This window comes from Tripterygium wilfordii, chromosome 21, assembly GCF_013401445.1.
Source record: "Tripterygium wilfordii isolate XIE 37 chromosome 21, ASM1340144v1, whole genome shotgun sequence".
In the NCBI taxonomy this organism is placed as follows: domain Eukaryota; kingdom Viridiplantae; phylum Streptophyta; class Magnoliopsida; order Celastrales; family Celastraceae; genus Tripterygium; species Tripterygium wilfordii.
Window position 1 is genome coordinate 17,134,941 of NC_052252.1, and position 27,963 is coordinate 17,162,903.

The 27,963-nt window shown below is 36.9% G+C and overlaps 4 protein-coding genes across 6 annotated transcripts; 2 read left to right on the forward strand and 2 right to left on the reverse strand.

Annotated features, from left to right (window-relative positions):
• The first annotated feature begins 2,836 nt into the window (after positions 1-2,836).
• Positions 2,837-10,890, forward strand: LOC119988854. Its single transcript, XM_038834061.1, has 6 exons — positions 2,837-2,939; positions 3,023-3,118; positions 4,785-7,778; positions 7,983-9,308; positions 9,829-9,943; positions 10,239-10,890. Exons 3-6 carry the CDS (start codon positions 6,951-6,953, stop codon positions 10,484-10,486), a joined length of 2,517 nt encoding a protein of 838 aa, XP_038689989.1. The 5' UTR covers positions 2,837-2,939; positions 3,023-3,118; positions 4,785-6,950; the 3' UTR covers positions 10,487-10,890.
• A 255-nt stretch (positions 10,891-11,145) lies between these two features.
• LOC119988853 lies at positions 11,146-17,284 on the reverse strand. Its single transcript, XM_038834059.1, has 3 exons — positions 14,533-17,284; positions 12,364-12,674; positions 11,146-11,733 (listed from the first exon to the last, which is right to left on the reverse strand). Exons 1-3 carry the CDS (start codon positions 16,707-16,709, stop codon positions 11,366-11,368), a joined length of 2,856 nt encoding a protein of 951 aa, XP_038689987.1. The 5' UTR covers positions 16,710-17,284; the 3' UTR covers positions 11,146-11,365.
• Positions 17,285-18,705: 1,421 nt separating this feature from the next.
• Positions 18,706-20,127, forward strand: LOC119989670. Its single transcript, XM_038835332.1, has 4 exons — positions 18,706-19,302; positions 19,399-19,509; positions 19,594-19,674; positions 19,786-20,127. The coding sequence occupies exons 1-4, from the start codon at positions 19,099-19,101 to the stop codon at positions 19,858-19,860; spliced, it is 471 nt and encodes a 156-aa protein (XP_038691260.1). The 5' UTR covers positions 18,706-19,098; the 3' UTR covers positions 19,861-20,127.
• On the reverse strand, positions 19,923-27,947 carry LOC119989669 (protein GLUTELIN PRECURSOR ACCUMULATION 3). 3 transcript variants are annotated; one of them, XR_005465874.1, is made up of 17 exons: positions 27,798-27,947; positions 27,587-27,684; positions 26,973-27,111; positions 26,855-26,883; positions 26,664-26,760; positions 26,520-26,575; positions 25,416-25,523; positions 24,479-24,535; positions 23,963-24,054; positions 23,325-23,409; positions 22,572-22,724; positions 22,398-22,498; positions 21,757-21,921; positions 21,550-21,662; positions 20,924-21,014; positions 20,349-20,469; positions 19,923-20,219 (listed from the first exon to the last, which is right to left on the reverse strand). XR_005465874.1 is itself a non-coding variant. In XM_038835331.1 (16 exons), the coding sequence occupies exons 1-16, from the start codon at positions 27,857-27,859 to the stop codon at positions 20,410-20,412; spliced, it is 1,506 nt and encodes a 501-aa protein (XP_038691259.1). In that variant the 5' UTR covers positions 27,860-27,947; the 3' UTR covers positions 20,221-20,409. The 3 variants fall into 3 exon arrangements, 1 of the variants encoding a protein (XP_038691259.1); XR_005465875.1 differs by having other exon boundaries at positions 26,855-26,893; XM_038835331.1 differs by lacking the exon at positions 19,923-20,219 and having other exon boundaries at positions 20,221-20,469.
• Between the last annotated feature and the right edge of the window lie 16 nt (positions 27,948-27,963).

Consider the following 27,963-nt stretch of genomic DNA (forward strand, 5'->3'; position numbering starts at 1 on the left):
TCAAACCATAACAGGCAAGTCTAATTTCATCAACTTGCGTGTTGTCTTGATTTCTTTAAAATTGATTTGATTCGTCTTCCATGGCTCTTTGCAGTTGATGTTTGCTTCACATTGATATGTTTCTTCAATTTGGAAACCCTGGCACAAATTTATCATCTGCGAGTCCTAGAGCACTTGAGATTGTTGAGCTAGACCTAAGTTATGATTTACCCGAGTTTTGAATAATGTTCATCGCGAGTTTTGAATAATGTTCATCGAGTCTTTCTCACCTGTTTGTTTATACAAAACAAATTGATATTGGTTATAAACCTAAGATATCTAATATATTTGGATTCCAGGCTTCAATTGCCATAGCTTGTTAATGTAGATGAGAGTAATCCTGATGACATCTCTGACCTGAATTGCTTGTGCTAATCAATGAAGGAGCATATCACTATTTCTCATAATCTGTGTATTCTAGGGCATGTTTTTTTTATCGAATGAAAATTGTCTCTAAGTTATTGGGAATCAATTGGAGATGACAAAGGATTACACTATTATATATGGCTATAATAAGTAGCATTATGAGGGCACATTGGAAATACTGGAATTGCAAGCTTAAATTTTCTTTAACGATTAGTTGAAAAGTTGTAATAGAGTTCATTCCAGAACTTTAGTGAATGAAAAAGAATAAAAAATTGTGTCCATTTTCTTGTTTTGATTGCCATTCCTTTGTTTGTCAATACTTCTTTTTCGTCTATTTATATCTGGACTTTCAAGAGGTAATTTTTGCCCTCATGTTCAATAAAGAAGTGTGGACATTCAACATTGATTGTAGAGTTTCATGTAAGTTTCTATTTGATGATACCATACATTGTGAATTTCTGACCGCTTGATATTTGATGCATGCTTTAGTTATGATCTCCACTAGTAATAGGAATCAAAGTTCTTAAAAAGAAAGTGATGGACTAAAAGCGCCAGACCAGACCATATTAGGACTGCTAACTTTGGTGTAGAACCACTATTGCAATTAAAAGAGGGCAAGAAAGGAAGAAAGTAAAGGTAGCATTTTATCTGATAGAGCAATCTAACCTCCAAACTTTGAAATGATTAGATTGGACATTGGCATTGCATTTGTTCTCAATATTGGTCAGTTGTTATGGTCATCCATATTGCTGAACTGGGTGGACAAACTTTTTTTACTATCTGTATCTTTTAGAAGATGATCCTACTTATGCAATTTTTTTGTCCACATTCATTGTGTAGTTGGGTATTCTTGTTGAGGCTCAAGCAACATTTTACTTAATAAATACTCACTTAAGTTGATGAATGAATTTTAAGATTGGTGGTAATCATTAGCACGCGGTTTGTCCCAGCTTCCAATGATTTATATTTATGATGGTAAATGTTGCTGAAGTAAATGAACTAATCAATTTGTGAGATCAATAATTTTGAACTGTTTCTGTAATGAATGCCGTACTCTACGGTTGGGAAGATGACTACCAATGAAAAGAAACAGAAAGAAAGAAAGAAAGAAGATGCTCTTGGATGTTTAAATTGATAAAGGAAACCGTTAAATTGACAAACAGAATGAAAACCTTTAATTGGTGCTATTATTTCATCCAATGGACTGCTTGAATTCATTTATTTCACAACTAGTTTAGAGTTAGTTTCGCTTCATGAAACAATTTAGTGTGAATTTCTATTACTAATGTTTATGTGCTGCTTCTGTAAAACTGATTTCTCGTATGTGCTAGTACAACAATATTATGACGTGAGTACATGATTTGTCATCTTCAATGAGTAAGTCGAACTCAAATTATGTAGTCTGCCAATAACTCATACAATTCGATGCATAGGACTTCCTAATTCCCTAATGTCAGTTTAATTCTGTTTCTCTTCAGTGTACCTTGAGACTGTAGTTGCCCCTTGATTATTATTTTTTGAAATTTTCTAAAGGAAAAATAGAAAACAGAATTTGGTTAAGCAAAAAATGATCTTATTGTTGACTTCGTTTTCCGTGAGGCAAGATAGGAAATAAATCATAATGAATTGAACATAACCGGCATGCGCTATCGCTTTTCGTGATTTGTTCGTATACTGCAAAACTTGCAATTTTATATAATTTGTCTATTAATGCATTCGACGCTTATGGTCAATTTGTTACGATTTGTTCTTATCTTTACTCATGGCTGGTAATGGTATTTGCGAAAAACCTAAAATACCAAACCTTGGTAGCTGTTGAATACATTTGCTCTATATCTTTGCGTTAACTCCCTCCGCCGCCACACACAGTCAAGTCCCACACTTTTCTTCCATTTGAATTCAGAATTTTTCTGGAGATTGGCGAATTTGGAACTTCGCTGCAAATCAATTTAAGCGTCAGGCCAATCATAGGCAAGTCTAATTTGCTCAACTTGCAGAGTTTTCTGTATGATTTCTTTAAAATTGTGTTGGTTTTTAATGTTTGGACTGGCACTGCTAATTTCCAATGGACCCCCCCCCCCCAAGTTGACAGTTGATTGACATTGCTATTTCTTTTTTCAATTTTTGAAAAACTTGCATAAGTGTTTGTTCGAATCCTGATAGAACACCTCTGACAAGCAAGCATGATGTTATACAAGATCCAATCTTATGTTCAATTGGATATAGGAGTTTAAGGACCTACCCCTATACGAGGCTGACCATTAGACAAAAACTTAAAAAGAAAAATCATCGATAGTTTATTTATTTGAGTGATCTGACCTACAAACCATAAAATCTTCAATTTCTCATTAACATAGGTTTCTCAATTATGGCTCGTTGTCATCCTTATTGTTAAACTGGGTGGACAATCTTACTTTTTGTCTTTGTCTATCAAAAGATGATCCTGCTAATGCAAATTCCTGGATATTGATGAATTTATCTGCTGAGGATGAAGCCCTGACTATGGTTGAAGCACTGACTATGATGAAAGAACTGTGAGTTGGCCTGCTAATATTCTATGATGGTAGATGCTTCTGAAGTAATGAAATAACAAGTTGTCAAGTGTTTTATAATGCAGGCTGGATTATGGGCCTCGGAAGCTGATGCAATGGGAACAAAACTGAAAGAAAGATTGAAAATCCTCATGCATGTTTCAATTTTTGATTGAAAACAGGTAAACTGACTATACCTGGTAAAAATTTACTTGATGCTATAGTTCATTCTAAATACGCATTGCATATTAGAAGAGGACACTTTCTTGTTTATATTTAAACTAGTTTATGATGAAAACAACTAAATATGATATTTAGTTTCTCTTTTCTGCAAATATGATAGTGTTTTTAATGTTTATGCACTGCTAGTATGACTCTAATTCTTGATAAGTGCTGCTCAGACTGAAATTCTTATTACTGGACAGAAGTGTCTGATAGCATCTCCTTTTTCCCCCTCTAATCATTATATGAATCTTTTTAATATAATTTTGTTTTGCCTTAACACCCTTTAACTTAGAAATTAGCTCTAGAACTTGCTAAAGTAGAAAAGGTATTATAATTCAAAAAGGCTAGAAGGCAGTTGCTGTATGAAACACACTTCAGTAGGTGACATATTTCTAAGTTAGAGGGCTGCATTTTTCAAGAGTTGTGTTTTCCTCATTCAGTTAGAGCTTGTATGTCAATGTCTTAACCGGAGTTTCTTGATTTGATGTTGGTTATAAGTTTATATCTATCATTCTATTGTAATAGCAATGAAAGTCAAGTTTATATAAAAAAAAAGAGTTAATAATAATAAAGGTTAAGAGGGGCAAACCATGCATGCCTGTAGGAACTAGCCTATAACATTGAAAAAAATACCGTATGACTTTGTAGAAAGACCAAATACAATTTGTTGATGAAATAACTTTTCGTGTTCTGTTTGTAACACAATTATTATATTAATCGTAGTTATATCATTCATTATAACTTTTATATAACAAAAACTTTCATTAAGAGGATTAACCATCAATAATATTTAGTTCAGATAATTTTTGTGTGGTTTTAGAGGTTAGTGTTGGTTTATATTTAATTAGGGATATTTTTTGTGTGGTTCTAGAAAGTGTTTTAAATGGTTTTTTTTTTTCATACTGGGTAACCCTCTATGTCTATTATTGTTCATTAGCAAATAATATTCCTCTTGGATTTTCTACATAGCTACCGTTTGTCTAAATCATAATTATTTAATTGTCAATGCCAAATGGATTATAACTCCATAACTCCATAAATTGATAAATTATTTTTTTAATCTGGAAATTTCACAGAAGATTTGGTAATTACACTTAGAGAAATTTTGCTGGCCTCTTTCGCATTTTGTCGAATCTTAAATAGAAGCAAACATGTGGCCCAGTGATAGAGTTGCAGGGGTGCAACTTAAAGGTCACAAGTTCAATTCCTTTTTCACATTTTATATGACAGTAAGGTTTGCGTATTTCAATATAATATATATATATATATATATATATATATATATTTTCTCCTGGTAATAATTTACTTGATGCTATGGTTTATTCTAAATACACATTGCATGTTAGAGGAGGACACTATCTTATTTAAATTTAGACTAGTATATGATGAAAACAACTACATATGATATTTTGTTTTTCCTTTATGCTAATACGATAGTGTTTTTAATGTTTATGCACTGCTAGTATGACTCTAATTCTTGATAAGTGCTGCTCAGACTGGAATTCTTGTTACATAACAAAAGTGTCTATAAAAATCTCTTCCGCCTGCTAATCATTATATGAATCTGTTTAATATAATTTTGTTTTGACTTAAAACCGTTTAACAAGTGTACATGTGGCCCAGTGGTACATGTGGTCCAGTGATCGAGGTGCAGTGGTACAATCTAAAGGTTACAAATTCAATTCCTGGACCTTTACTTAAAACTGTTTGGCTTAGAAATTAGTTCTAGAACTTGCTAAAGTAGAAGAGGTATAATGCATAAAAGCTAGAAGGCGGTTGCTGACACATTTCTAAGTATGAGGGATGCATTTTATGTGAGGGTAAATTATGCGTACATCTTGTCTCCGATCCCGTCCATTGCGGGAGCTTTGTGTACGACTACTGTTGATTACCTTTGAATACAGAGAAGGAATATGAATATTTGGTAAGTTTTCTTTAAGGAACATTGTGGGTATTTCTCATTTTCTTAAAATTATTCTAGCCGTCTAGGTACATGCATGAATCTCTTGAATTTTGCATGACATGTTTAGAAAGTTCTCTTTCTAGAAATTCCATTGTGGGTATAATAAAATACATAATTGGAAGAATATAATATCGAAATAGCTAATTATTCTTTTTGTTTATTGAAATTCTTCATGCATGTATGGCTATATAGACATACCTTCTTCTTCTTTTTTACAGTTTTGCAAATGCATGACATGTTTAGAAAGTTATCTTTCTAGAAATTCCATTGTGGGTATAATAAAATACATAATTGGAATAATATATCGAAATAGCAAATTATTCTTTTTGTTTATTCTTAAAATTCTTCATGCATGTATGCTATATAGACATACCTTCTTCTCCTTTTTTACAGTTTTGCAAATGTCCATAGTTAGGGGCCTTTTGATGCGATGGATAGATGCAACTATTATAGGATTTTCACTTACATAGTTGAACTTTCAAGTACTTTCTAAATTTATTGGATATTTCTTATCTTTTTTTTTTCCACTTTATTAGTCTACCCTACTTCTTCGCAACACCCAAAATGCCCTCATTCCCACTAAGGTTCTGTTTGGTATGGCGTCCTGGCTTTGGAACAATGTTTGTGTAAAGAAAATGCCGTCACATTTTTAATTTTATATGGTTTGCTAAGTATCATCTCACATGCACAAAGTTGGTGTGTAAGAGTTGTTTTTATTGTTTTATATTTATTTTTTGTTAATTGTATGGATATAATGAAATTCGGAACGAAACCTCAATTGACGATCTAGATCGTATGTAGTTTCGAATCCCGAGTTCGAGTCTCATCTCCCTTCCATGATAAAAAAAAAAAGGTAATGTAATTCGGAGATATTGGGTGTTGTTGGAAGGCCTTGCACCCTCCTCTACTATGAAAAACGGGAATGTGATGGTTTTGAACCCCCGGCATGGTAAGGATTTCAACTTCTACTCGAACTTGTATTGTTGCGATTTTCCTTATTTAGTAACCAATTGAGTACTTGTTAGTACTTTTAAAAAATTATTGACTAATTTACTTCATAAATCTGCTTATAGGGGAAAGTTACATTAAAAATCGTTGTTCACTAGAAATTGTTGTTGCGCCAAACGGATCCTAAGTTGACAATTAACTCAAACAGACTGAACAGTCGCAATCCTCACTACGGAGTCCTTTGTGGTAATTTCACTCACCCCTAAAAAATGGTAAATCCAAAAATATCCGTCACTGCACAATCTCTCTCTAGACTATAAAAGCGTACTAGAGGGGAGGGAAATAGCCGCTCCTTTTAATCTTCTTCATCGAACCAATTTCGGACCCCAAATCAATCTACACCGTCCTTCTCATATTCCAACGGCCGCGATTAGTCAAGTAGTTACACCAGTTTCTCTTCTGCTCATAAACCCTAGCCCCCACGATAGATACACTACTCTCCCGCGCCACTCTCTCTTCTTCTTCTCTGCAACACCATCAACAAGAACTACGTGACACCCATAATTCTGCCAGATCTTGGATCTCTAGAGCGAGAGAGACCACAAATCTTCTCTCTTCGTAAAGAGAACCATTTATCTTCGTCGTCATGGGTTCTTCCTTTTAAATTTTGAATCTCCGTCGATCGGTCTACGATCCGCTTTTTTTTTTTTTTTTTTTTTTGTGTTTTTCTGGGTTCACTCTGTTTTTAGTCTGATCCGAGTCGAGACTGAGTCGGTCCGAGTGTACGGTTCAACTCACTGAGTCGGTCGCTTTGATCTTCTTTGAGACTTGAGAAGTATGCTGGGCGGGCTAGCTTTTCATTACGTGTCACTTGGATAATGAGACCACGTGGCAGTGTGAACGAGTCAAGACGGGAACTCAGTGAGTTGGTGTCCGGGTCAAGAGAGGTCAGTGGTTCGAGTGGAACATTCGATAAGCGATTTCGTTCGACGAAGAGCAGCACGCCAATGCTTTCGGTTGGTATGCGGCGTAGTACAAGGGTGTTTGGGATGGCGAAAGGGGGGGACAGTGCGCTTGTGTTGCGGTCAGGGCGCCGCCTCTTCCCGGAATCTGGTGAGAACAGAGGCAGGAGAGTCAACGACGGGGATGATTGGTGCCATCCTATGAAGAATAAGAACAACAGTATTAGGAACAGCAACGATGGCAAGAGTAGCACCACCATTAACGACAAGAGGGGACAAAATGGATGGGCCCGTGATGTTGAAGTGAATCCAGGCGTTATCAATGTCGACGGTGCTGAAATTGAAGTGTCCACAGACGTTAAAATTGAGCATTCGAAAGATAGAAAGATGTTTGGGCTTGTTTACAGTAGGAAAAGGAAGGAAAGAGATGTGCAGTGTCATGAAAGTTCTGGTGGTTCAGAGAATAGGAAGCAGAGGATGCGTCTGTATCATCGTAGGCAATGGAAGAAGAATGATAGGAGTGTGCTTGGTATGGAGCGAGAGGGGATGGATGGGATTCCTTGCATGCTTGCTGTTGTTGTTGAGGGTACTTGTGGTGGCTCTTCTCTATGGTTTTCTTGCTTTCTGCGGGTTGTTTTAAGTTACATGAAGAGGGCTATCGTGAGGTTGTCCCAGCTTACTGCATTTCTATCAACGGAGCCAGTTTACAATGCTTATGCTTCTCAGGGCATTCGTTTCTTGCAGGTCAGAATTTGTTTTCCTCTGTTACTTTCATAGTTTTTTCCCCCTTGATATTCTTATGGAATGGATGTTGCATTACTTTTCCCTTAAATCAATTCTTCCAGTGCTTTTGATCGTTTATGTTAAGCTGTTTATACTTTATACTGTGTTCTCTGTTTTCTTGAAATGCTTATTTTTTGTTCTCATGTTTCATGTTTACACTTTCAGGGCCCTCCTCTTCCTGGCAAGGGAGTTTGCAAGTTTTTTGCAGCCAGGCAGTTTGTACCATTGTTTTCTGTTAATTTTTCTGCGGTTCCAGGGTGTTTTACTTACATGCATCAAATTATGCATTTTAGAATTAGTTTTCGGTTATTTGGACTTGTAAATAAGGCAATGAGCCAAATGGATGCGGACGCAACTGGTGGAATAACGTCTGATGATGAAGAATCAGATGTGCGCATCCCTTCAGACTGTATTTTGTCTGGAAATATGCCAAGACTTCCTGAAGTTGATAGTTTTGTTAACAGGCTGGTATTACATTCACCTGTTAGAGGCCGAAATACTCAGACCCGGAATGGAATAAATTCTAGGAGTATACAGAAAAGGAGGAGTTCCTCGACGAGGAGGAAAGCTAGAAATCTTTCACCTGTCATTATGCACAAAGCCAATGGAGCTTTGGTTTCTGATCTCATCTGTAGTAGGAAAAATGGCATTCCTTTCTCCTCTGTGGTGTCTAAGAATAAGATTAGGAGTTCAATTCGGCGTGAATCCACTCCTAATCTTAGACAACTGAGGACTACCGTGGTTGGATTGCCAGTAAATGCTGGCTTGTCCACTTGCTCTGCGAACTTATTAATTATTGAATCAGACAGATGTTACAGGGAAGCTGGAGCCACTGTTATATTAGAAATATCCGACTCAAGAGAGTGGTCGCTTGCGATCAAGATAGGTGGATCAACAAAATTCACTCACAAAGCGGAGAAAGTTATGAGGCCATGCTCATGCAACCGCTTTACGAATGCTATTATATGGTCTGGGGATGATAATTGGAAGTTGGAGTTTCCTGACCGGCAGGAATGGTTCATTTTCAAGGATCTTTACAAGTATTGTTCTGATCGAAATGTGGCCATTTCTGTGGTGAAGGCCATCCCTGTTCCTGGAGTACATGAAGTGTCAGGTTATGAAACTAGCAACGAAGCTCCATTTCGCAGACCAGTTTCGTACATTTCTATTAAAGACAGCGAGATTGCAAGAGCTATGGCAAAGAGATCTGCAAATTATGACATGGATTCTGAAGATGAGGAATGGCTGAGGGAATTCAATAATGAATCTGCCAAAGATGAAGTTAATGAGCAGGTTTCTGAGGATAAGTTTGAGTTAATGGTTGATACCTTCGAGAAAGCCTGTTACCACAGTCCAGTTGGTCTTATAGATGATAAAGCCTATATTGATTTATGTTTGGATCTCGGCGCGAAGGAAGTAGTTGAATCTGTGTATAATTATTGGATGAAAAAACGGAAGCAAAAACGGTCGGCACTGCTTAGGGTTTTCCAGGTAAAAGTTATATTTTGTCTTAGACTGTCTTACTCAGCAGCAATTTTTTATTTGTCTGGTGTATTATTTTGTCGTACTTATATTTCATATTATAAGTCTGCTTATGAAATGCGTTTAGTGGTGTTTATAGAATGTCAAGTAAATAGCATATTCCTGTATGTTCAGTATATTAGCTGTGATGGCAAAAGGGTGATGCTGGGTGGAAAATATTACAGTTCCTGTTATTCGCTAACTTGGATTATTTGGGAAGAGCACAGAGGATAGGGAAAAAAAAGGAGGATGAAAGTAATCGACTCAAACTCTGATTATTTAATCTTATGGATTTATCTAGCTGATCCCACCGAGGTTTTGATATTTCCTGTTGTTGTCAAAATAAATTGCAGTCTACCGCCATTTTCTTTGCTTTGCTCTTTCTCTTTCTTCTCTCTCTGATGAATTTATATGCCAACTTATGATTATAAAATGTTTCACACTAAAGACTGGTTATCTTATCAAGGTTAATTCTCCTTTGTCATAATAGGTTCATCAAGTGAAGAAAGGTTCACCGGTTCCAAAGCCGCCTCTACGCAAAAAAAGATCATTCAAAAGACAGGCAAGCCAGCTCGGAAAAGCCAAACAACCAATTTCCTTGCAAGGTACTTTTACTGTTGCTCTATATTAAATATATTGTGCTGAACGTGTATACACATATATATATATATATGTATATATTTTTATTAATTATCTTGGCTTGTTGGGTGTGTGTACTCTGCACCTTGAGTGGTAAACAAGCCTTGACTTGTAAACTTGTTTACCATGCACTCTGAAAAATTATTCCAATGGCCTTATAATTTGGATATATAATCTTTGATATGCTTATACTAAGGTTTTTTTATTTTTATTTTGTCGTAATTATTAACAACTTTGTTGCATCTTTGGATTATTGTGCAGCTATAGCTAAGCGGGATGCTTTGGAAGAAAAGAATGCCATGCTTAAAGTCAAGGAAGCTAAGATCACCGCAAACAGATCCATGGGATCGGCTGTTCGGAAAAGGAAAAGAGCTCAGCTTTATATGGAGAATGCCGATTTGGCAATTTACAGAGCTGTTACGGCTTTTAGAATTGCGGAAACTGCTAAATTATATGGATTACCTGATGATTTTGATGCTGCGGCTGACTTTTGGGATTTTTATTCTTGAAGCTAATTGAGATGGCCAGTTGAATTATTTTGGCAAGGACCACAGCCTCGGGATTTTTTTTTGTTAGAGCCTGTTGAGGACAAGCTTTGAAGAAAGTATTGTGTTCTTGTATAGATTCAAAGGTATTGTCCTTGTATAGATGTTGAATTCAATGTAAATTCTGTGTCATTAGAACCACAGCAACTGTTTAAAAGGGGGATTTGGTACTTTCTATTTTTTTGAAAAATAAGAGAGGGAAGTGATTCCAACAATTGGCCTCCCTGGTGTGTGTAGGAAGTGATTCCAACAATCCTCCTTGTACTTGCTGCTCCACCTTGTCTTGTTGACACACAAGACAAGTCTTCACACATGCGAAATAAAGCGAAATAAAATGGTTCTAAATGCCATAGAAAGCATTGGTTCAATTTTTGTGTGCTCTTTTTAGCATTATTGTGCTGAAATAAAATGGTTCCAATTGCTGCCCATGTTTGGTTTGTTCTTGTGCTTTTCCATCTACTTTTCTCATGAAATCAAGTTCCTCTACTTCCAAAGAGATTGAAAAACATGAAAGATTATAGTTGTAAGAGAAATCCAATGCAAAGGAAACTATTGGATGACAAGTTTCTGTTTGTCTGTCTACCTCTGTGTCATATCTATCCAACATCATCTTGAAAGTCAAATAAACGGGTAAATCATAAACAATGAAAATAGAAACTGTTGTTGAGCAGAAACAAGGACATAAATTATCAAGTCTGATACATTTTTATACATAGATAGGACAAACAAACACTACCAGCAGACGAAGAGTGTCTCAAGGCACCAAAAGGTTCTCTACAATAAATTTTCTCAAAGCAAAAGAGATCCAGCAGAAACCAAATAAGTCATTTAAAGTCAAAATATCTACCGTCCAGCTGGTTCAACAGGAGAATTTGCAAAGTCCAGAATTTCTTTCTTGCTTTTTATGGCAACCCGGTTTTTGGTATTGAAGTCCAACGTATCCAAATCATCTGCAATCCCCATGTAACCATAGAGAAGGTGCTCTTCCACCTTGTTTCCTTGCATTCCCGCATCCCAACTGCTGCTGCTTTTGTTCCTGGATGTCTTTCGCTCAAATTCTACCCGTCCGTGATTTTTATCAGCAAAATACTTGTGAATCCTCTCTGCACTACCCAGTCCACTGAAAGTTCCCAAAAATTTCACTATCATAACACTTTGGTCTGCAGGCTTCCCTAAGCACATCTTCATCTTCACCCCAACAAAACCTTGACCTGTCCCCACAGGAAAGAAAAAAAAGGATGTTCATCAGTATGGTCTAGCTAAATAATCTAAATTAAGCAAAACATATCAAATGGCAATTACTTATTCCAACCATTCCATAACTTATTACTGGCTCAATTGTAGCATCGAGTTTTAACTTAAACAATTAAAATACACTTCCATCCATGGTCATCCTCATCATAAAAGCCTTATTTCCAAATATTTTGGGATTGATGACCCCAGAAGAAGAAAAACAAGGCAGTCACTGAATGCCTCGTTCTACGGGAGGGTTTTTAGCTTAAGCAATGAAAATACACTTCCATCCATGAATAAGTCATGCAGCTATCCTTGTCATAAAAGCCTTATTTCCAAATATTTTGGGATTGATTACAAGAATCTATAGGAAAACTTAGTTGGAATCCACAATGTAAAGTCTCGTCAATTGTACATTCATGGACAAATATGACTAAATATTTTATCAGCATCAAGACTAACCTGAAGACGTGACTTCAACATGTTTGCTTTCTCTCCATTCAAAAGAAGAAAAAGAAGAAGAAGAAGAAGAAATGTATTGCTTTATCATTGAAATTTGAACTTTAACCAACTCCATTGAAGGATTAATCACACAAATTTTCACTCACCTCTAAGGAAAGTCTCAACCTGTTCAATAGGTAAAACCTTCTGTCGTTCAGGATTGTTGTTTGACATGGAAATGTTGTGGATGATGACAACTGGAGGCCAGAGAATTAGGTCCTCCTTCTGAGCCCAAGCATCAGAAGCTGACAATACTTCAGGAACCCATGTTACAGTATCCTGTGGAGGAACAATATTCCATCCCATTAAAACGCATATTGCTCTTTGAAGTCCCAAATGCTGTGCTCTTAACCCAACCTTGTGAGACATGAAGGCATGGGTTACAAGGCGTTTTGTGTCCATAAACTCCTTCGAGAGGCTGTAACAGTATAAATAATTCATATCAAATACATGATAAGCATATATACTTCATAGCTAGTGAAAGGAGTAAAAAAATCACATGGAAAAAACAGAGCCACACAACACTAAGTGTCCTTCCATCCAAGCGATGAAGAACTGAAATCTAGATTAAAGAACTACTGAGCAAGAAACACCTTAAATAATAATAGGATCGTCCAAATCCACCACAGTCACGATTGTGTAACACCATGCACTCGCAACAAGGCAACTTTGAGAAGCAGAAGAAAGTAACCAAGGGGGAGGAGGGAACTTCCGCACCCACTTGGGAGTCCAGAATCTTTGCAACTTATAAATCAGTAACATATTCCCTTCAAAAAACTAAAAAGGCAGCAAGCATTGATGTCTCAAGAACCATTCTCCCCAAAATGTAAGCAGTATTGAAGGCATTAGCAATACCAACCACTTGTACATGTCTTCTCATTATGAGTTCCAGTTCTCATGAACATAATCCAACAAAATAAACCCGATCTTTAGACCAAAAAGTTGTAGAGGATCCAGGATGTTGCGAGGTCCACCACACCCTCGTGATTAGATACCCACCTGTGACTTATGATCTGGTACAATTGACAAAGAATATTTTCATACCTTCCTACAATTACAAAGCAGTAGAATCTTTTTCTTAGAGGATAAAAGCCACGTATAAGTTAATCTTATCAAAGATTAACTCCCTGAAGCACCATTGATTTTGAAGGTGCAGCTGGCTATTCAATGCCTGATGCTAAAGCTTTTGGGAAGCTTATGTAAAAAGATCATAGTCTACTCTCACATCCACTCATCATCTACCAAATTCTGAAGCATTCATTTGAGGCAACACCCACTTGTCAAAATCCTATTGTGTTCATGTAGAAAATGGAACACCATATTTGGAGTGACCAATAATTAAGGATTGCAAAATTAAAAAAAAAAAAAAGCTTAATTAAAATGCAAAGTGACAGACTATGACTGTAAGATCCGCAGAGCTGTTATTCAGGGGTAACATGATGAGAAAAGCAAAGCATTTGTTTCTTACACACAGCCAAAGCAAAGCCTCTGTAGACTACAATATCTATGGTGAGCAACCTCAGTCTCTGTGTCTCATTTAACTATGTGTGAATCTAATAAACAAGTCATGCTTGTCCAGTTTGAACATTGGAAGGAATAAGAATACTCTCCCACCAGCAGAAAAAGCTCCATGTATCTGTACTTTCTAAACAATCAGGTACAGTCAGCAAATTCATTGCAGTACTGGATATCATCATAGTCAAAATCCAGCCAACTTAAGGCATTGCAATAAGAAGTTGGCCCTGATCTTATTATCATTCAAACACTGACTAGGAACCTTGAAGAAAACTCATGGAGTAGATTCAAATATCCTAGCCTGCTCTGGTGACCCAAAAAAGAAAAGGGGAAAAAAGAAGAGATCCACTTTCTCCCCCCACTGCTGGACTAATTATTTTGTGCATCTTGGAAAAGAAAGAACCTACTACTTTATGTGATGACTCAGACCCTAAGCCTTACCCACCTCCAAAGATTACCTATCCAATAAAATAGCCAATCACTGGTCAGTAGTAGTAACCATCATAGCTACTAAGCCTTACCCACCTCCAAAGATTACCTATTCAATAAAGTAACCAATCACCTAATTGTTTCCAATGTCACTGGTAAGTAATAGTAACCATCATAGCTTCCAATAAAGGAGGCAAATAACAATATCTTAAGGCTAGTCCTAGTACATCATTACTTGGTTGATGCCAGAAGTAAAACTAGAACTCCTGAATCACAGAACGGAAGCATGTATTCTACCTTTGTAAATCATATAATGGAAGAGAGACACAGACCTTCTGCCACATACGATGCAGTACAAACTACCAGCTTTTCCTTGCTCCTTGTATCTTCTTCGAACAGCTAGGTTCACATTCAACCTCTTATAATACTTGAAAAAGGCTTCATGGACCAGCTTCTTAAACTCTTCAGTATCCTCAGACGATTCAAATTTTGCATGACCTCCAAAATTTTCTGGTGTGTCAGCATTATATGGATGTTCAACCTCATCATTTCTTTTCCAGACTTTATGCTGTTCGCGAATACCACTCCTCACAGCATGGTGTGAATTATACCATCTCAGAGAACCAGATCTTGAATGATTTTTTACATGTTTCCCACTACTTTTATAATGTCTGACTGGATGTCTATTTGCATTTGCCCAGGAATCTTGAGAAGGCAACCAGCCATCAGATGTGAAATCTCGAGGATGGTCTGGCCCATCATATACTCTATCAGTCTCTCTGTATTCAGGGTGGACAAGTGTCCTGTTTCTATAAGAATGCAAGTCACTCATGTCTTCATCAATCCACTCCTCATCACTATCACATAAGTCCTCAAACTCTTCTGGTATGTTCCATCTTCTTGACATAATAGCTCTAGGATCATGCCTCATAATGTCTTCATCCAAACTGTGTCTCCTATGAAGCATCTTATCTGATGTTTCGTGCATGGCACAGTCTTGCTCCTCCACTCTGTGTCTTCTCACAGAAATTCGATCTATTTCCAGATCATATATGGAATGGCTACGTGGCTCTTCATTTTGAGATTTGAGAGAAAAGTCTCTTCCAAAACCATAATCCAGACTAGAATTTTGAAGGGTATGATTCTCCGGTACACCCAAACGAGGTAATTTATAATCTCGTTCTGCTCTCATATCGAACTCAGGATGCTCAGAATCCCTGGACTCCCAGCCTTGGTTTAGAGCATATGATGGTCCGCTACAATTGACGTTGTTTGAATTTGTCAGGTTTGGTAATGTTGGATGGTCTCTTGTACTGCTATTGTGCAGATTTTCAAAAGGATCCTCAGTACTATCAACCCTGTCTCCAAGCATAACAGTTTGCCTTGACAATTCTAACTGATCATACTCCATTTGAGAGTGATCATGTGCTAGTTGAGTACGTGGACGCATTACATTATATACTTTATCGTATAGGTATCCACGATCATCTTCTCCTGGTCCCTGTGATTTTGGGCATAAGTAGCCTTGCTCAACCCTGTTAGGGCTATAAGCACCATGAGAGTAACTAGTTGTGTTCCTCCTTACAGCTTCAGGGTCTGTCTCATGACCTACATGCGGTCTTCTATCGTGGACAGGAAAACCCATTGGCTTGGTGAGTGTGCCACTAACCCTTGTATATTCATCTGAAGCATGCAAGTGACGGCCATCCTGATAAGAACCCAAAATCTCACTCCTAGAAATTCCTGAAGAGGTGCCCACAAAATCTTTAGAATGAGTGGTGCTAACAAAATCTTTGGAGTGAGATTCTGGCCTCATGCCGTACGGGATATCCCTCAAAGGAAACCCAGATTTCTCTCCTTCATAAGATTGCATTGTCACTAAATTATCTGTTGGCAATGGCTCCTGGTACCTTAGTTGTTCACGGTCAAACCTACCTGTATCAATCCTCCGTGATGACAATTTTAGATGCCCATCAGTTTCTGAATAATTGGGCAAACGATAAGACCCTCGCTCAATGGGATCTTCTATTGCTATTGATTTCTGCCTCAACACCCCATGCGCCTCAACACCAGTAATTATGTTCTCACCATAATCTTTTTCTTTGCTTGTTCTAGAAACATGATCATACTCATAAGCATGTTTCAATCTAGAATTTTTACCATCGTTAAAACCCATATCCCCAATATAGTTATGCACCCCATGCACAACCCCCTCATCAAAATGAGCCCTTTTGCGCGAATCTTGTAAATGTGTGGGTGATCCAGACCGAACCTCCTCAGTCCTGCCATGCCCAGAATGCCAACCATAGTCCCTCCTCTCAGAAATCTCAGGGAAAACCCTTCTAGCCCCATCGGTTTTATAAGGGCTCAAACTCCTTCGAGAACGTGGTGGAGACCTATGGCGGCGAGACATCAAATATGAATCTTGATCCATTTCATATCTACGATAATTTCGTGCCTTCGAAGCAGGAGAGAATCTTGTGTATTCATCATACCTTCTAGATTGCATATTGGCTTTCCCTATAAGTGCTTACAGTTTCGATTTTTCCACTAAATTCAAACCCTCAAAGGTTATAAAAACCAATATGTTCAAAATCCAGTTTCCGATAGTTAAAACAGATCAAACCCCCATAATCAGTACTAGTAATGTACTCATGATCCCTTTCTTTGACATGCAAACCCTGAATCTATAAATACTTAAGTACTTCACAAATAGCATTCAAATAAAACCCATCAAGAGTTCTTGATCCCAGTCGAGATAGACATACAAATCAGAGAAATATCAAACCTTTTCTGAGCGTGAACTCACATAATCCATGATCAGCAATCGGTGACTATTTCAGATTTGATGATGCGAAAAAAGAAACTTTTTTTCCGGGAATTCTCTTGCGTAGGAGAATTTGAGGTAATAGAGTGGTATCGCTTCGCTGGCGATGGCTTCGTCCTTAAGACTGTCTTCTTTGATGTTAATGGCAGTGCGAGTCTCCGTCCTTGCACGAGAAAGAAAAACCTTTTAGGTTGCGGTGTGAAATTAGGATATTGTTAAGTGGATCATACAATAATAGTTTACGAAATAGCTTTTGGAGTGGATTCTGAAGCTGTTGGTAATGGTACCTAACCAAACAGAACCTAAGGAAATTCCCTAACTACTAGTCAACGGTAGGGGTAGGAAAAAAAAATACAATTTAAGGTCGGACAACAATTTACAAAATATTTATTAGAAGCATTACACATCCATAAATTAAATATCAATAAACTTACATAAACATATGAGATGCTTATATGGCTTCTTTAATAACGATTTTTTTTTTAATCTATATGACATGCCTAGATTATGTAAATTTATGGATGGAAAAATTATGGACATATATCATTTTGGTTTATCTGTCTAGGCCCTAATTCGGATTTCAAAATGATATATGTTCACAATTTTCCCATCCATGAACCTATTAAAGAAGTCACATACGCATACCATATGTTTATGTAAGTTTGTGTATATTTATTTTATGGATGTGTAGTGCTTCCGATTCGGATTGGATTTCAAACGTAGTTAATGGTTAGGGTTTGAAGAAGATTTTTGTGTATAGATCCGAACTCGCTTTTAAATTAGATAAATTTTTTATGTTTTGACCCGTATTTCAGACATGTAACTTATGTTCAAACTTAATTTAATCCGAGTCGGACAAATTCGATCATTCAGACTGAACAGAGTTTTGTCATTCCTAATTACAGTTCGTAATTCAAGGACCACAAAAATAAAGGATAATTAAGTTTAAGAGTATAAGTGATAAAAATCCCTACAAATAACTCCTAAGAAATTACTTAACATATATATAATGCACTTATTTGAGAATAACTTTACATAAGTGATAATACTCAATCCTCTAAAGTTTAACATAATCTTATTCACAAATACTTTGGTTTGAATAAAATTCTTACAAAAATCACTAAAAATCGAACATAATCTCATTTACAAAATAATTTTTATTTATTTATTATTGCTTTTATTACTGACTTGAAATTAATATTTAAACAGCTATTATTCAACATTTTTGATTATTTTTTTAAAACTAATTGATTTTGGTGATTTTTATATTAATCAATGCTGAAGTGAAAAATAATTACTATATATTTCATAGAAACAAATTGATTCGACTTTTTGAGTGTTTCTCAACATTTAATATTAATATTTTATCTCAACAATTTTACTAGTTTCTTGACACACGAAATTGTTATTCCCTGCCAACACACATCAATAATCCAAACCAAACGATATAGACTAGGAAAAGTCTGAGTTTGATTCTTACTGAGAACAATATTCTTGTGGCCAAACATTAGATTTAGGTCTAATTTACCTAGTCGTCAGGTGAGAAACTTATGTGACCATGTGGGTGAGTCTAACGGCTTAAGTTGAAGTTCATATCGAATGTCTAAAGAACAAACTTGTATGATGTCTGTCATTCTCTCGTTTAAAAAAAACACCAATTATACTCAACCGGTCAACCCTCTGAAATCACGTGACACACTTTATTCAACACGTGACAGAGTTGCTTCAAGTAAAAGCCCAGTTGGGTTACACCACCACATTGCATATTACGTACGTAATCAGTTACCAACACTACATAAATTGAAACCGCAGAGAATGTGATGGTTCAACTACAAGGACAAGAAGGCAAAAAATAAACCCATGGAAGTCGTAAGTTACTTGAGACATCCATAAACGCTGAATTGGAACAGTAGTTGCTCTTTTTTGGCTTTGCTTCAAATGTTTACAGCGAGAAGAGAGAGCTTTGAAGCAACGGTAGACCAAAAGACGAGAGAGCAACATAAGAAGACAACATAAAGAGAGCTCGACAGCTAGTTTCTGCAGAAGCACAAGTAGTGCAAATACACAGAAGATGAATACAGGAAGCATGGGCAGCAGCAGTGGCAGAAGATCAGTTGATGGGAATGAAGAAGTGGAGATGCCAATATTGACTATATCCACATTGCAAGAAAGAGAAGAAGAGATTGAGAAGAAGAAGATGGAGGTGAAGGAGAAAGTTGAGCTTCAACTGGGGCGTGCCGGAGAGGCAACCCGACGACTTGTACAAATTCTGGAAGTAAGTTGAAGGAACCATATATTTATGTAATACATAGACTAAAAAACCCAGAATGTAAAGTCTTGATATACCTTCTGTTTTTCCGTCATCTATCAGGAGCTGGAGGTGCTGGACGATCCCATGAGGAAAGAAGTTGCAGTTGTCCGTAAAAAGATCGATATGGCTAATCGAGAGCAAAAGTCTCTAGGACAGAGCTGCCATAAGAAGGTAGAACATGGGCTTCCTTCACTTCATATTCTTCTTTTAATCTAAATTAACTACTCAACAATTTAGCCTCTAATATCATAATAGGAGAAAGAATATAAAGAAGCGCTGGAAGCTTTCAATGGAAAGAGCAAAGAAAAGGCTCAGCTTGTCAGCACATTAATGGAGGTACATATAATACCTGAAACAACTATTGGTTTCGTGATACTTCGAAATCTTCATGTTCCATGCTGCATTTTCTTCTCATATTCACTGTCAACTTTGTGGTGTTATTACCAGCTGCTGACAGAGAGTGAGAGATTAAGAATGAAGAAGCTGGAGGAACTGAGCATTAATACAGAATCCATAAATTAGAAAGCCGAACTCCTGATCCAGTATTTTGACCCTGATTGTTTAGTTTTCCTGACAATTTGTGCTTCTAAACATAGAATCTTTACGAATGGCTATGAAAGTAGCCAAATAAATTCAAACCCTTGTACCATAGCATCGGTCTTCTTGTACTTATTAGTTTCATTTCAAGAATAAAAGCCTCGTCTAGAGAGTCTAAAATACACGAGCTTTGTAACTCACATCACGAAAAGCCATCTTTTCTCCCAGAATAGAGAAACCAAAAAAAAAAAACACACTTCTGGCAAGAACTGTCTACTACCAGCAAAGATAGCTTGGAGCCACTTGTGCAGGAGCTCCATCTTTTGCTACTTCAGGCTTTTCAACTGGAAAAACAGAGGTCAACTACGATAAGTTCTCTTTTGTAATTTATATAACAATAAATCAATCAATAATGTCACCGGCACAAACTCGTGATATATTACAATCACTGGGTATGATATAAACCAGTTTACCTAAAATGTTCTCACAATTATTTTTCAGCCACTCCAAAGGTAATTTTAAACAGAGTTTGGTTCAAACAGGCGACAGTTGTATGTATTCCGCCAGCAGCTTTGGGATATCATCCATACGCAGCTGAAAATAAAACATTAACAAAATAAGAGAACAAATGAACTTTACGGAAAGCAAGTAGGGAGGTATTTATTTGGAAGGCATTGGATAAAAAGTGAGCATAAATAACCATAGAAGTGATGTTCATAATGAAAACGAGCAAGCGTGTAATAGATCCAGCAGTTTCGTGACATCAACCCAGGATGACAATTATTAGGCTTTCATGATCGGTATACAAAGATGAACACAATTAGGAGAACTAATAAAGCTTTCACAGTAAGTGCCCACTGACTTAAAAGTGGGATTTTAAATACTTTCATGGTCCCAAGGTGCGAGGCAACAAAAGAAATTCAATATAATTCTAGTACTATATTCCAATTAGTCCATATCATTCTTGATACACAGACTATATTTAAATCCTTAGACATTTGGCACAAAATCAGCTAGAAAAGATAAGATAATTTGACATGACTCACACCTGAGAAGCACTTTTAATATGATAATATTCATAAGTTTCTTTCCCAGGAACGCCAGACTCTAAGAATTGTATATCTGATCCATCACTTGACCTGCCACATGCATAAAGGATATGGGCAAAGTAAAAATGTCAACCGAAATGCAGAGTGAACCTTAAGAAATACTTTATAAGAAAACTCGAATAATTCGAACGAAAAGTCAAAACTTATTATAGAGTTATTACAAATTTCACTTGAAACTTTATGGCCTGTTTTATGTATGAATATTTTGGCATCCTCCAGCCCTATCTCCTGTATGATTATTGTCCATTAAGATTCCATCAAAAAAGCACAGCGAATCCATGATCGGGCCGATTAATATTTCTTCCATTACATGTTTTACAAGCTTATTCTTATTTTTACTCCGCAATGACTAGGACTTCAACATCCCCATCTATTGAGGAACGAAAAGTAAATTAAGGCATTTGATGCAGTAGAACAATAGTGATGTTTCCATTAAGAGATCTTGGCAAAAAAATAGTAAGGGAATAAAAAAAATGTGCATTGGGTAAAAAGAAAGACAACTGCTATCCTTCGTCACATCGGTAAATAGAAGAAAGAGTGATTGCTGAGCAATTGTTATTCTTACAAATGATGACGAGTAATCAGGCGCTGGTAGTCACGAAGCAGGGGTCCAAGCTCCTTAAGTGGTATTGATCTAGGTGCAGAATTTCTCCAGCGGTCACGAAGAGCCTGAATTGCCTTTTCTCCCACCACAGAAACTAGTGTCAGTTTAAACAACTATAACTTATAAGATGCGTCCTCAAATTATACAAACCATATAAATCAGATAAACCTGAGGAGTGTTGAAAACTTTATCTCCAATGAACCCTGATGCAAGTTCCAGAAATTCTTTGTCTTCTAATTCATCTATAATTTGAAGCCTAGAACCAGAAAGTGCAAAGGAAATGTTCAATCTCTTTTGTAATTCTGTAATAGCATATTCCTCTCCATCTCCTTCCTAGTTAAATAAGGCAAGAAAGAAACAAGATTACGGTTAATAAATGAGTTCAAGTTGATCAAGAGCAAAATAGAATCATTACATGGATGATTACATATTACAACTCAGGTTTCATTTATGCAGTAATGAATTTAGTCAATGAAAGTTTATAAATTTCAATCTGACATTCCAACCAAAATCTGAATGCATATTCCTGACGGAAATTCCAAAAATTGAATCTTGCATGCAGTAACATACCATAAGGGTCCTGCATATGAACTCTCTGTTAACTTAAGGGGTATTATCATTGCTTACGATTAAAAAAATGAAATTTATTGTGTCCTTAGCAATTTCAGCAATACATTTGCATAGTGAATATATGGCCAAGATAACCAACAGAATTTCAGTTCAATTAAATCAGAAGTTATTAGGTGCTCTGCAAGTTGCACATGGACATTAGACAGTGGTTGAGGTTGTTGCAGCTGTTGCCTTGATACCTTAAAAGCAGACCGAATGCTGTCATTTGCTGTAGCCATATCCTTGTTTTCAGAAAGAGTTTTTGGTGGCGATGCTAACACTCGCTTTGAAATAGGATCGTCTAGAAAACAAGCAAAGAAAAATAAGTAACAAAAAATAAAGCAACAGAAAGGATGATGGTTGAATTTTGGTACCTTCTGGAACCAACCACCATAGATCGCTGAATGTTGACTGCCCGTCAAAGCCACCAAATAGAAGATAACGTGAACCAATGCATGTCATAGAATGGTATGCTCGTGCAGGAGGGGGATCATTGCCGGTAGGCAAGCGCTTCCATTGCGCAGAAACTAAGAGAAAAAAGATAATTACAAGATCATTAACATGTGTTTAAGGCAAAAAAAGAGGTTTACACTATTTTATTTTGATTATATTTTTTTTTATGTGTAAGTCTTTATTAAATAAAGTGCATTAGAGGCACAAGAAAAGTCAAGTAAAGAGCAGCATAAATTCCAGTAGAAAACAGGACATTGCTTAGGTCATGGAATGATTTGCAATTGGTAAACCACAGTGTATTCAAACAAATATCTCTTATAAGATATTGCATTTCGCATTTCTAAGAAATTACTAAAGCCCCATCACTTCGAAGAAATAAAAGAGGCACACAACAATTTGATTGTAATTCCAAAAGGACAAACATTACCTATCAATGTCAAATTTTTCCTGATTCTTTATGACCATCTTCCACAATAATAACTTAATGCCAAATGAAAGGTTACTTGACCTCAAGTATGCTAATCATATTGTGTTAGTTTTTCACAGAAAGAGTCTCAGTTGGAGGAAGTCAATACAGTCTTTGCATTGAAGGATATATAATCCATTTAACAAAATCATGGCAGATCCGAGAGACTCCACTAAAAGTTCAAGAAGTACTGATGAAAAGCACTCACCCCTGTCTAAAACAATGCAATCGTTGTAATAAATGTCATAACGACTCAACCAACCAGCTGTTCCATGCCCTCCAAATAGTAAGAGCTGCAAGAAATCATTTCCAATAAAAGGTCAATGAACCATACTGATTTAGGGGCTTGATGTATTTCTGACACTATCAATAGGTAAGAGTGCATGAAGAAGCTAGATAAATCTCCCCAATGAAATTATCTTATGGAAGAAAAAATTCCAAGTAAATGTCAATGAAAATTACGGAAGCTTATTGATCATAAATCACAAACAATATAAAACTGCTTTTTTTTCTTTTCTACCTTAAAAACTTTCTAGTGCTATTTATACTTGACTTCTTATTTCGCCATATACACGAGCTATAAAATATAACCCTACTCAAAACAAATACAAGGAATTCAACTCATAAATACAAGTTGGGCCGGCTTATGTTCTTTTAAATATGAAATGCCCAAGCTCTACTTTCCAGTTCCATCTCTTAGAATTTAGAAATAAATGAAAAATGTTTCCAGAGTTACTTTGTCCTTGACAGAACATGAGATCAACATGTACGCAGAAGAAATGACGTATAAAATTTTTAGAAACACATATATGCAGAAATTCAGAAAGGGCTTAGAATTGTCATTACATAGTGCCCTCCAGAAGTGACAGTATGCCCACAGCGAGGAGATGGAGATTGACCTGGAAGCTTCAATTGGGTCCATCCAGGTGTCTCAATCTCTTCCTTCCACAACAAAGAGAAAACATAAACTCAAGTCAGATCACAAAATTCTCATCAACTCAACATGCCAACATTCTAATTGAAAGAGAGAATTTAGAAAAGCATTCACAATAGACAAACTTGAACAACCAAATGCACCTATATTCTGGACATGGATCTTATTTTTGAATACTGAGAGTCACTGGGTTTTGCACTTAATTATTTTTTACTACAATACTACTACACGAGAATATTTGACACTCAACAGCAGGATAGTGTCATTCACAACTTTTGATGGGCAAATAGCTATTTAAACAATTAAACTAGGCCAGAAAACTGAATAGATACTAGATAGAAATCAATGTGCATCAGAAGGTTTTGATAACTGAAAATCGCAATGTGCATAAGAATGTTTAGCAGGGGATACGTAAATAAGAATCACACCTTCTTCAATAAGGCCCTTCAGAGCCCATAAATCACCCATGATTGGTCCACCTCCACCTGAGAAAGTCAATGTATTAGTAGTCAAAATAAAGCAATGCGAACCAGTACTAACAGATTTTGCTAGGCCCAATATTAGAATTTGAAACACATTTCATTTTCTTTTGGCTGTACCAGCACAGCTACATCAAAGCACAAATAGGGGTCCAATTAATTATCTGAACATTTATAACACTGATTCTGATTCTTAGTATCAGTAATGCATGGGAATACAGATATACAGGAAATTGGAAAAGAATGAAATGAGATAATAGTGTCTCTAGCCATGTTGTTTCTATACTTTTCACCACATCAACAAGTATCACATTATCTGTCATTGGAGTCTTGGTTTCATAGTAGACTGCATACAAGAGCAATGTAGACCATGTTTTAAGAGGTTAGGACGGGGAAAAAAAAAAGATAAACAATTCTCATGCACAAGGCTCTCGCAGTGGATAGGGTCGGAGACAGGCAAGATGAACGCAGCCTTCCCCTGCATAATATGCGGAGAGCCTGTTTCCAAGGTTTAAACATGGTTACTCTAAGTTGCGCCTCTGCAACTTAACCACTAGCCACATGTTCATCTGTAGGTTGGGAAGGAAGAACAAAAAAAAATAAATGAAAATAAAATGCAGCAAAGCAACATTCTAAATATATAGGATCTTTTATGATTATGAAAAGTCGTGCCGCTTATCAATTTTTAGCGCTTACCAATTTTTAATCGAAAAGGAAATAACCAAGAGAATGAAACTTCAGTTTTACCAAATTATTATGCAGCAGTCACATAGTCCTTAGAATAAATATAATTCTTCGGCATAAAGTTAGCTTGTGCTCAAAGATTAACAACAATAATAAAAAAAAAAACTTATTTTTCGTATGGTGAAACTAAATGCTATGTCACCTCTGCCACCATAGACAAGCAACCGTTTCTCAACCATGGTAGCTGTATGGCCACATCTTGGCGGTGGAAGTGTTCCAGAAACTGCCAGCTCCATCCACTCCAGTGACACTATTGGAAGGCAAAAATCAGTTTATGAGCCATTTTAACGAAGAAGGCATTTTACTAAATACCAGTGTTGTCAATGCGCAAAGCGCACTTCAAGCGCAAAGGCATTGCGTTGCTTCAAAGCGCAAAGCGCACTTTAAGCGCACGCTTTAAGTACTTGAAGCACAATATTCATAAAATATTTAATAAATTTAGTAATAACAAGAAGTTATATGTATTTCATCACAAAAACAAATATCAAGTTCATATATAATAATGAACAGCACTACCGTGAATATAAAATAATGTTTATCACTGTTAGACAGCACTAGTTTGATATAAAATAATCATTCATAGTCACTACAGCACTGTGAATCTGTGATATAAAAAAATGTAACAAATATATTTATATTTGATAAGAAATTGAATATATAGACACTCTGACTGAATCTGTGATATGTAAAAATATATAACAAAAAAGAAAAAAGAACAAAAAAGCTTCACGAACATACAAACAGGAGGCACGACACGAGCACAGGCCACGAGGCACAGAGTCTTCTTGCAGTCGCAATCGACAGAAGCTTGAGTCGCACAGAGTCGACTTGCAATCGATCCGCAGAGTCGCACACTCTCCAGTGGAGTCGGAAGAGAGAGAAGGGATCGAAGATGAAGCGTGTCATACAAAGTCGTGAGAGGTAGTTCAAGAAACCACGGCGTGAATGACTTGGGGCTAGGGCTGCCATGGTGGGTTCGAGATTTCCTAACAATCTAGCCTATACCATGCCCAAAAAGCCCTTTTAAACCAAAAGCGAGAGAGGCGCATGCTTCTTTGCGCCTTGCGCTTTGACAGAAGCGCACGCTTTTCCTCGCTTATGTAATTTAGGCGAAGCGAGTCAGAGCGAGGCGCAAGCCCTGCGCTCCGCCTCGCTTCTCGCATGCAGTGCGCACGCTTTTGACAACATTGCTAAATACTATATCCAAATGGAATGAAATGCTGATGCCAAAGGGAAAAGTAGTTACTTGTGTCCAAGACATACACGTCTGACAACCACTTTTTACCATCCCAGCCTCCATACCTGCACGCAACTATATTCTGTTAAGCATTCCATATTGGACAGATGCCCATACGAGCTAGTTGATGAACAATGCATAGATCGTACTCACATGACGATTCTCCTGTTTCCAATAGCAGAAGCAGCTGAGAAATCCCGTGGTGAGGGTAAGTCACCAAAACTGGTCAGCTCTGACCATTGCCATATATCTAGAGTGATAAAAAATTCATCGATTTCAATCTCCGAGAAACAATACTATTTTTAAAATCATCATGACCTACCTAATGCACTAATAGAAAGTACCTGTATCAAGGACCCAAAAGTCGCCCAACCTGAATCCAACTTCAATGGTGCACATCAATGAGATTTGTGGTAAAACAAGAAAAAATAATATGATAAGACATATACAATGCATATAGACCTTTTACTACCACTTCGCCCACCAAAAATGAACATATGACAATCAATTGCGACAGCAACATGGAAAGATCGTGCGCTGGGAGCCACTTGTCCATCAGACCCACTCCCACTGCACTGCGGCTGAAACCATAATTTGTTCTCTGAAACAACAAAGAAACAAAATTAAAAATATGTGCAATAAATTTGACTGGTGCAGGAGCAATTGGTCTCTCTCTCTTTCTCTCTCACGCACACATAGACAAGCACAACTTTATTTTTTTTTTGGCTAAGTCGATCTTATAAGTACGTCATATTTTATGATCTCTGAAGCCAACGTACAATTACGTTGACTATGTAGCTGAATCCAAGTCCAGTATACCCTAACTTAGAAGAACAAATTGTGCGAGTTTTTCCCATTAAGTAAATTGATTAGCCAATAGCCATACTGCAAACCAATTTGTGTTCCATTCAGCTAAAAGACTGTATTTAGATTTTCTCGAGTTCAGACATATTCGCCAGTTCTATCTTCAATATTTACCATAAACGGAACCTTCTTAACTCATAAGGCACTCTCAGGAATCAGGAAAGAAACTCCAAATGAAAAATGGCGAAGATAAAAAAAGAAAGAAAGAATACCGATATCATATACAACAACATCGCCGAGAAATTTCTTGTCGACAAGGCCTCCGAACACCACAACCTTGGATTTCCCGATCAACACAGCCGTGTGACCACTGCACATCGATCAATAATTTTGGTTTCCCATACATGAATCATCAATACACACACTACATAAATGGAAAACGCATACATCGAAATGGAGAAGAGAAGGAGAGAGAGTGCTTGCCTGCGAGGTTGTGGAAGAGGACCGGCGAAATCAGCGGAATCAGCTCGAATCCAGTAATGCATTTTTTATTTTTCGTTCTCTTTGTGAACTCTGAAGTGGCTTCCCGATTGTTTTCGTCTCCAGACGCCAGGGTCAAAGTTAGGAGAGCACCGGCTCTAATAAGTAG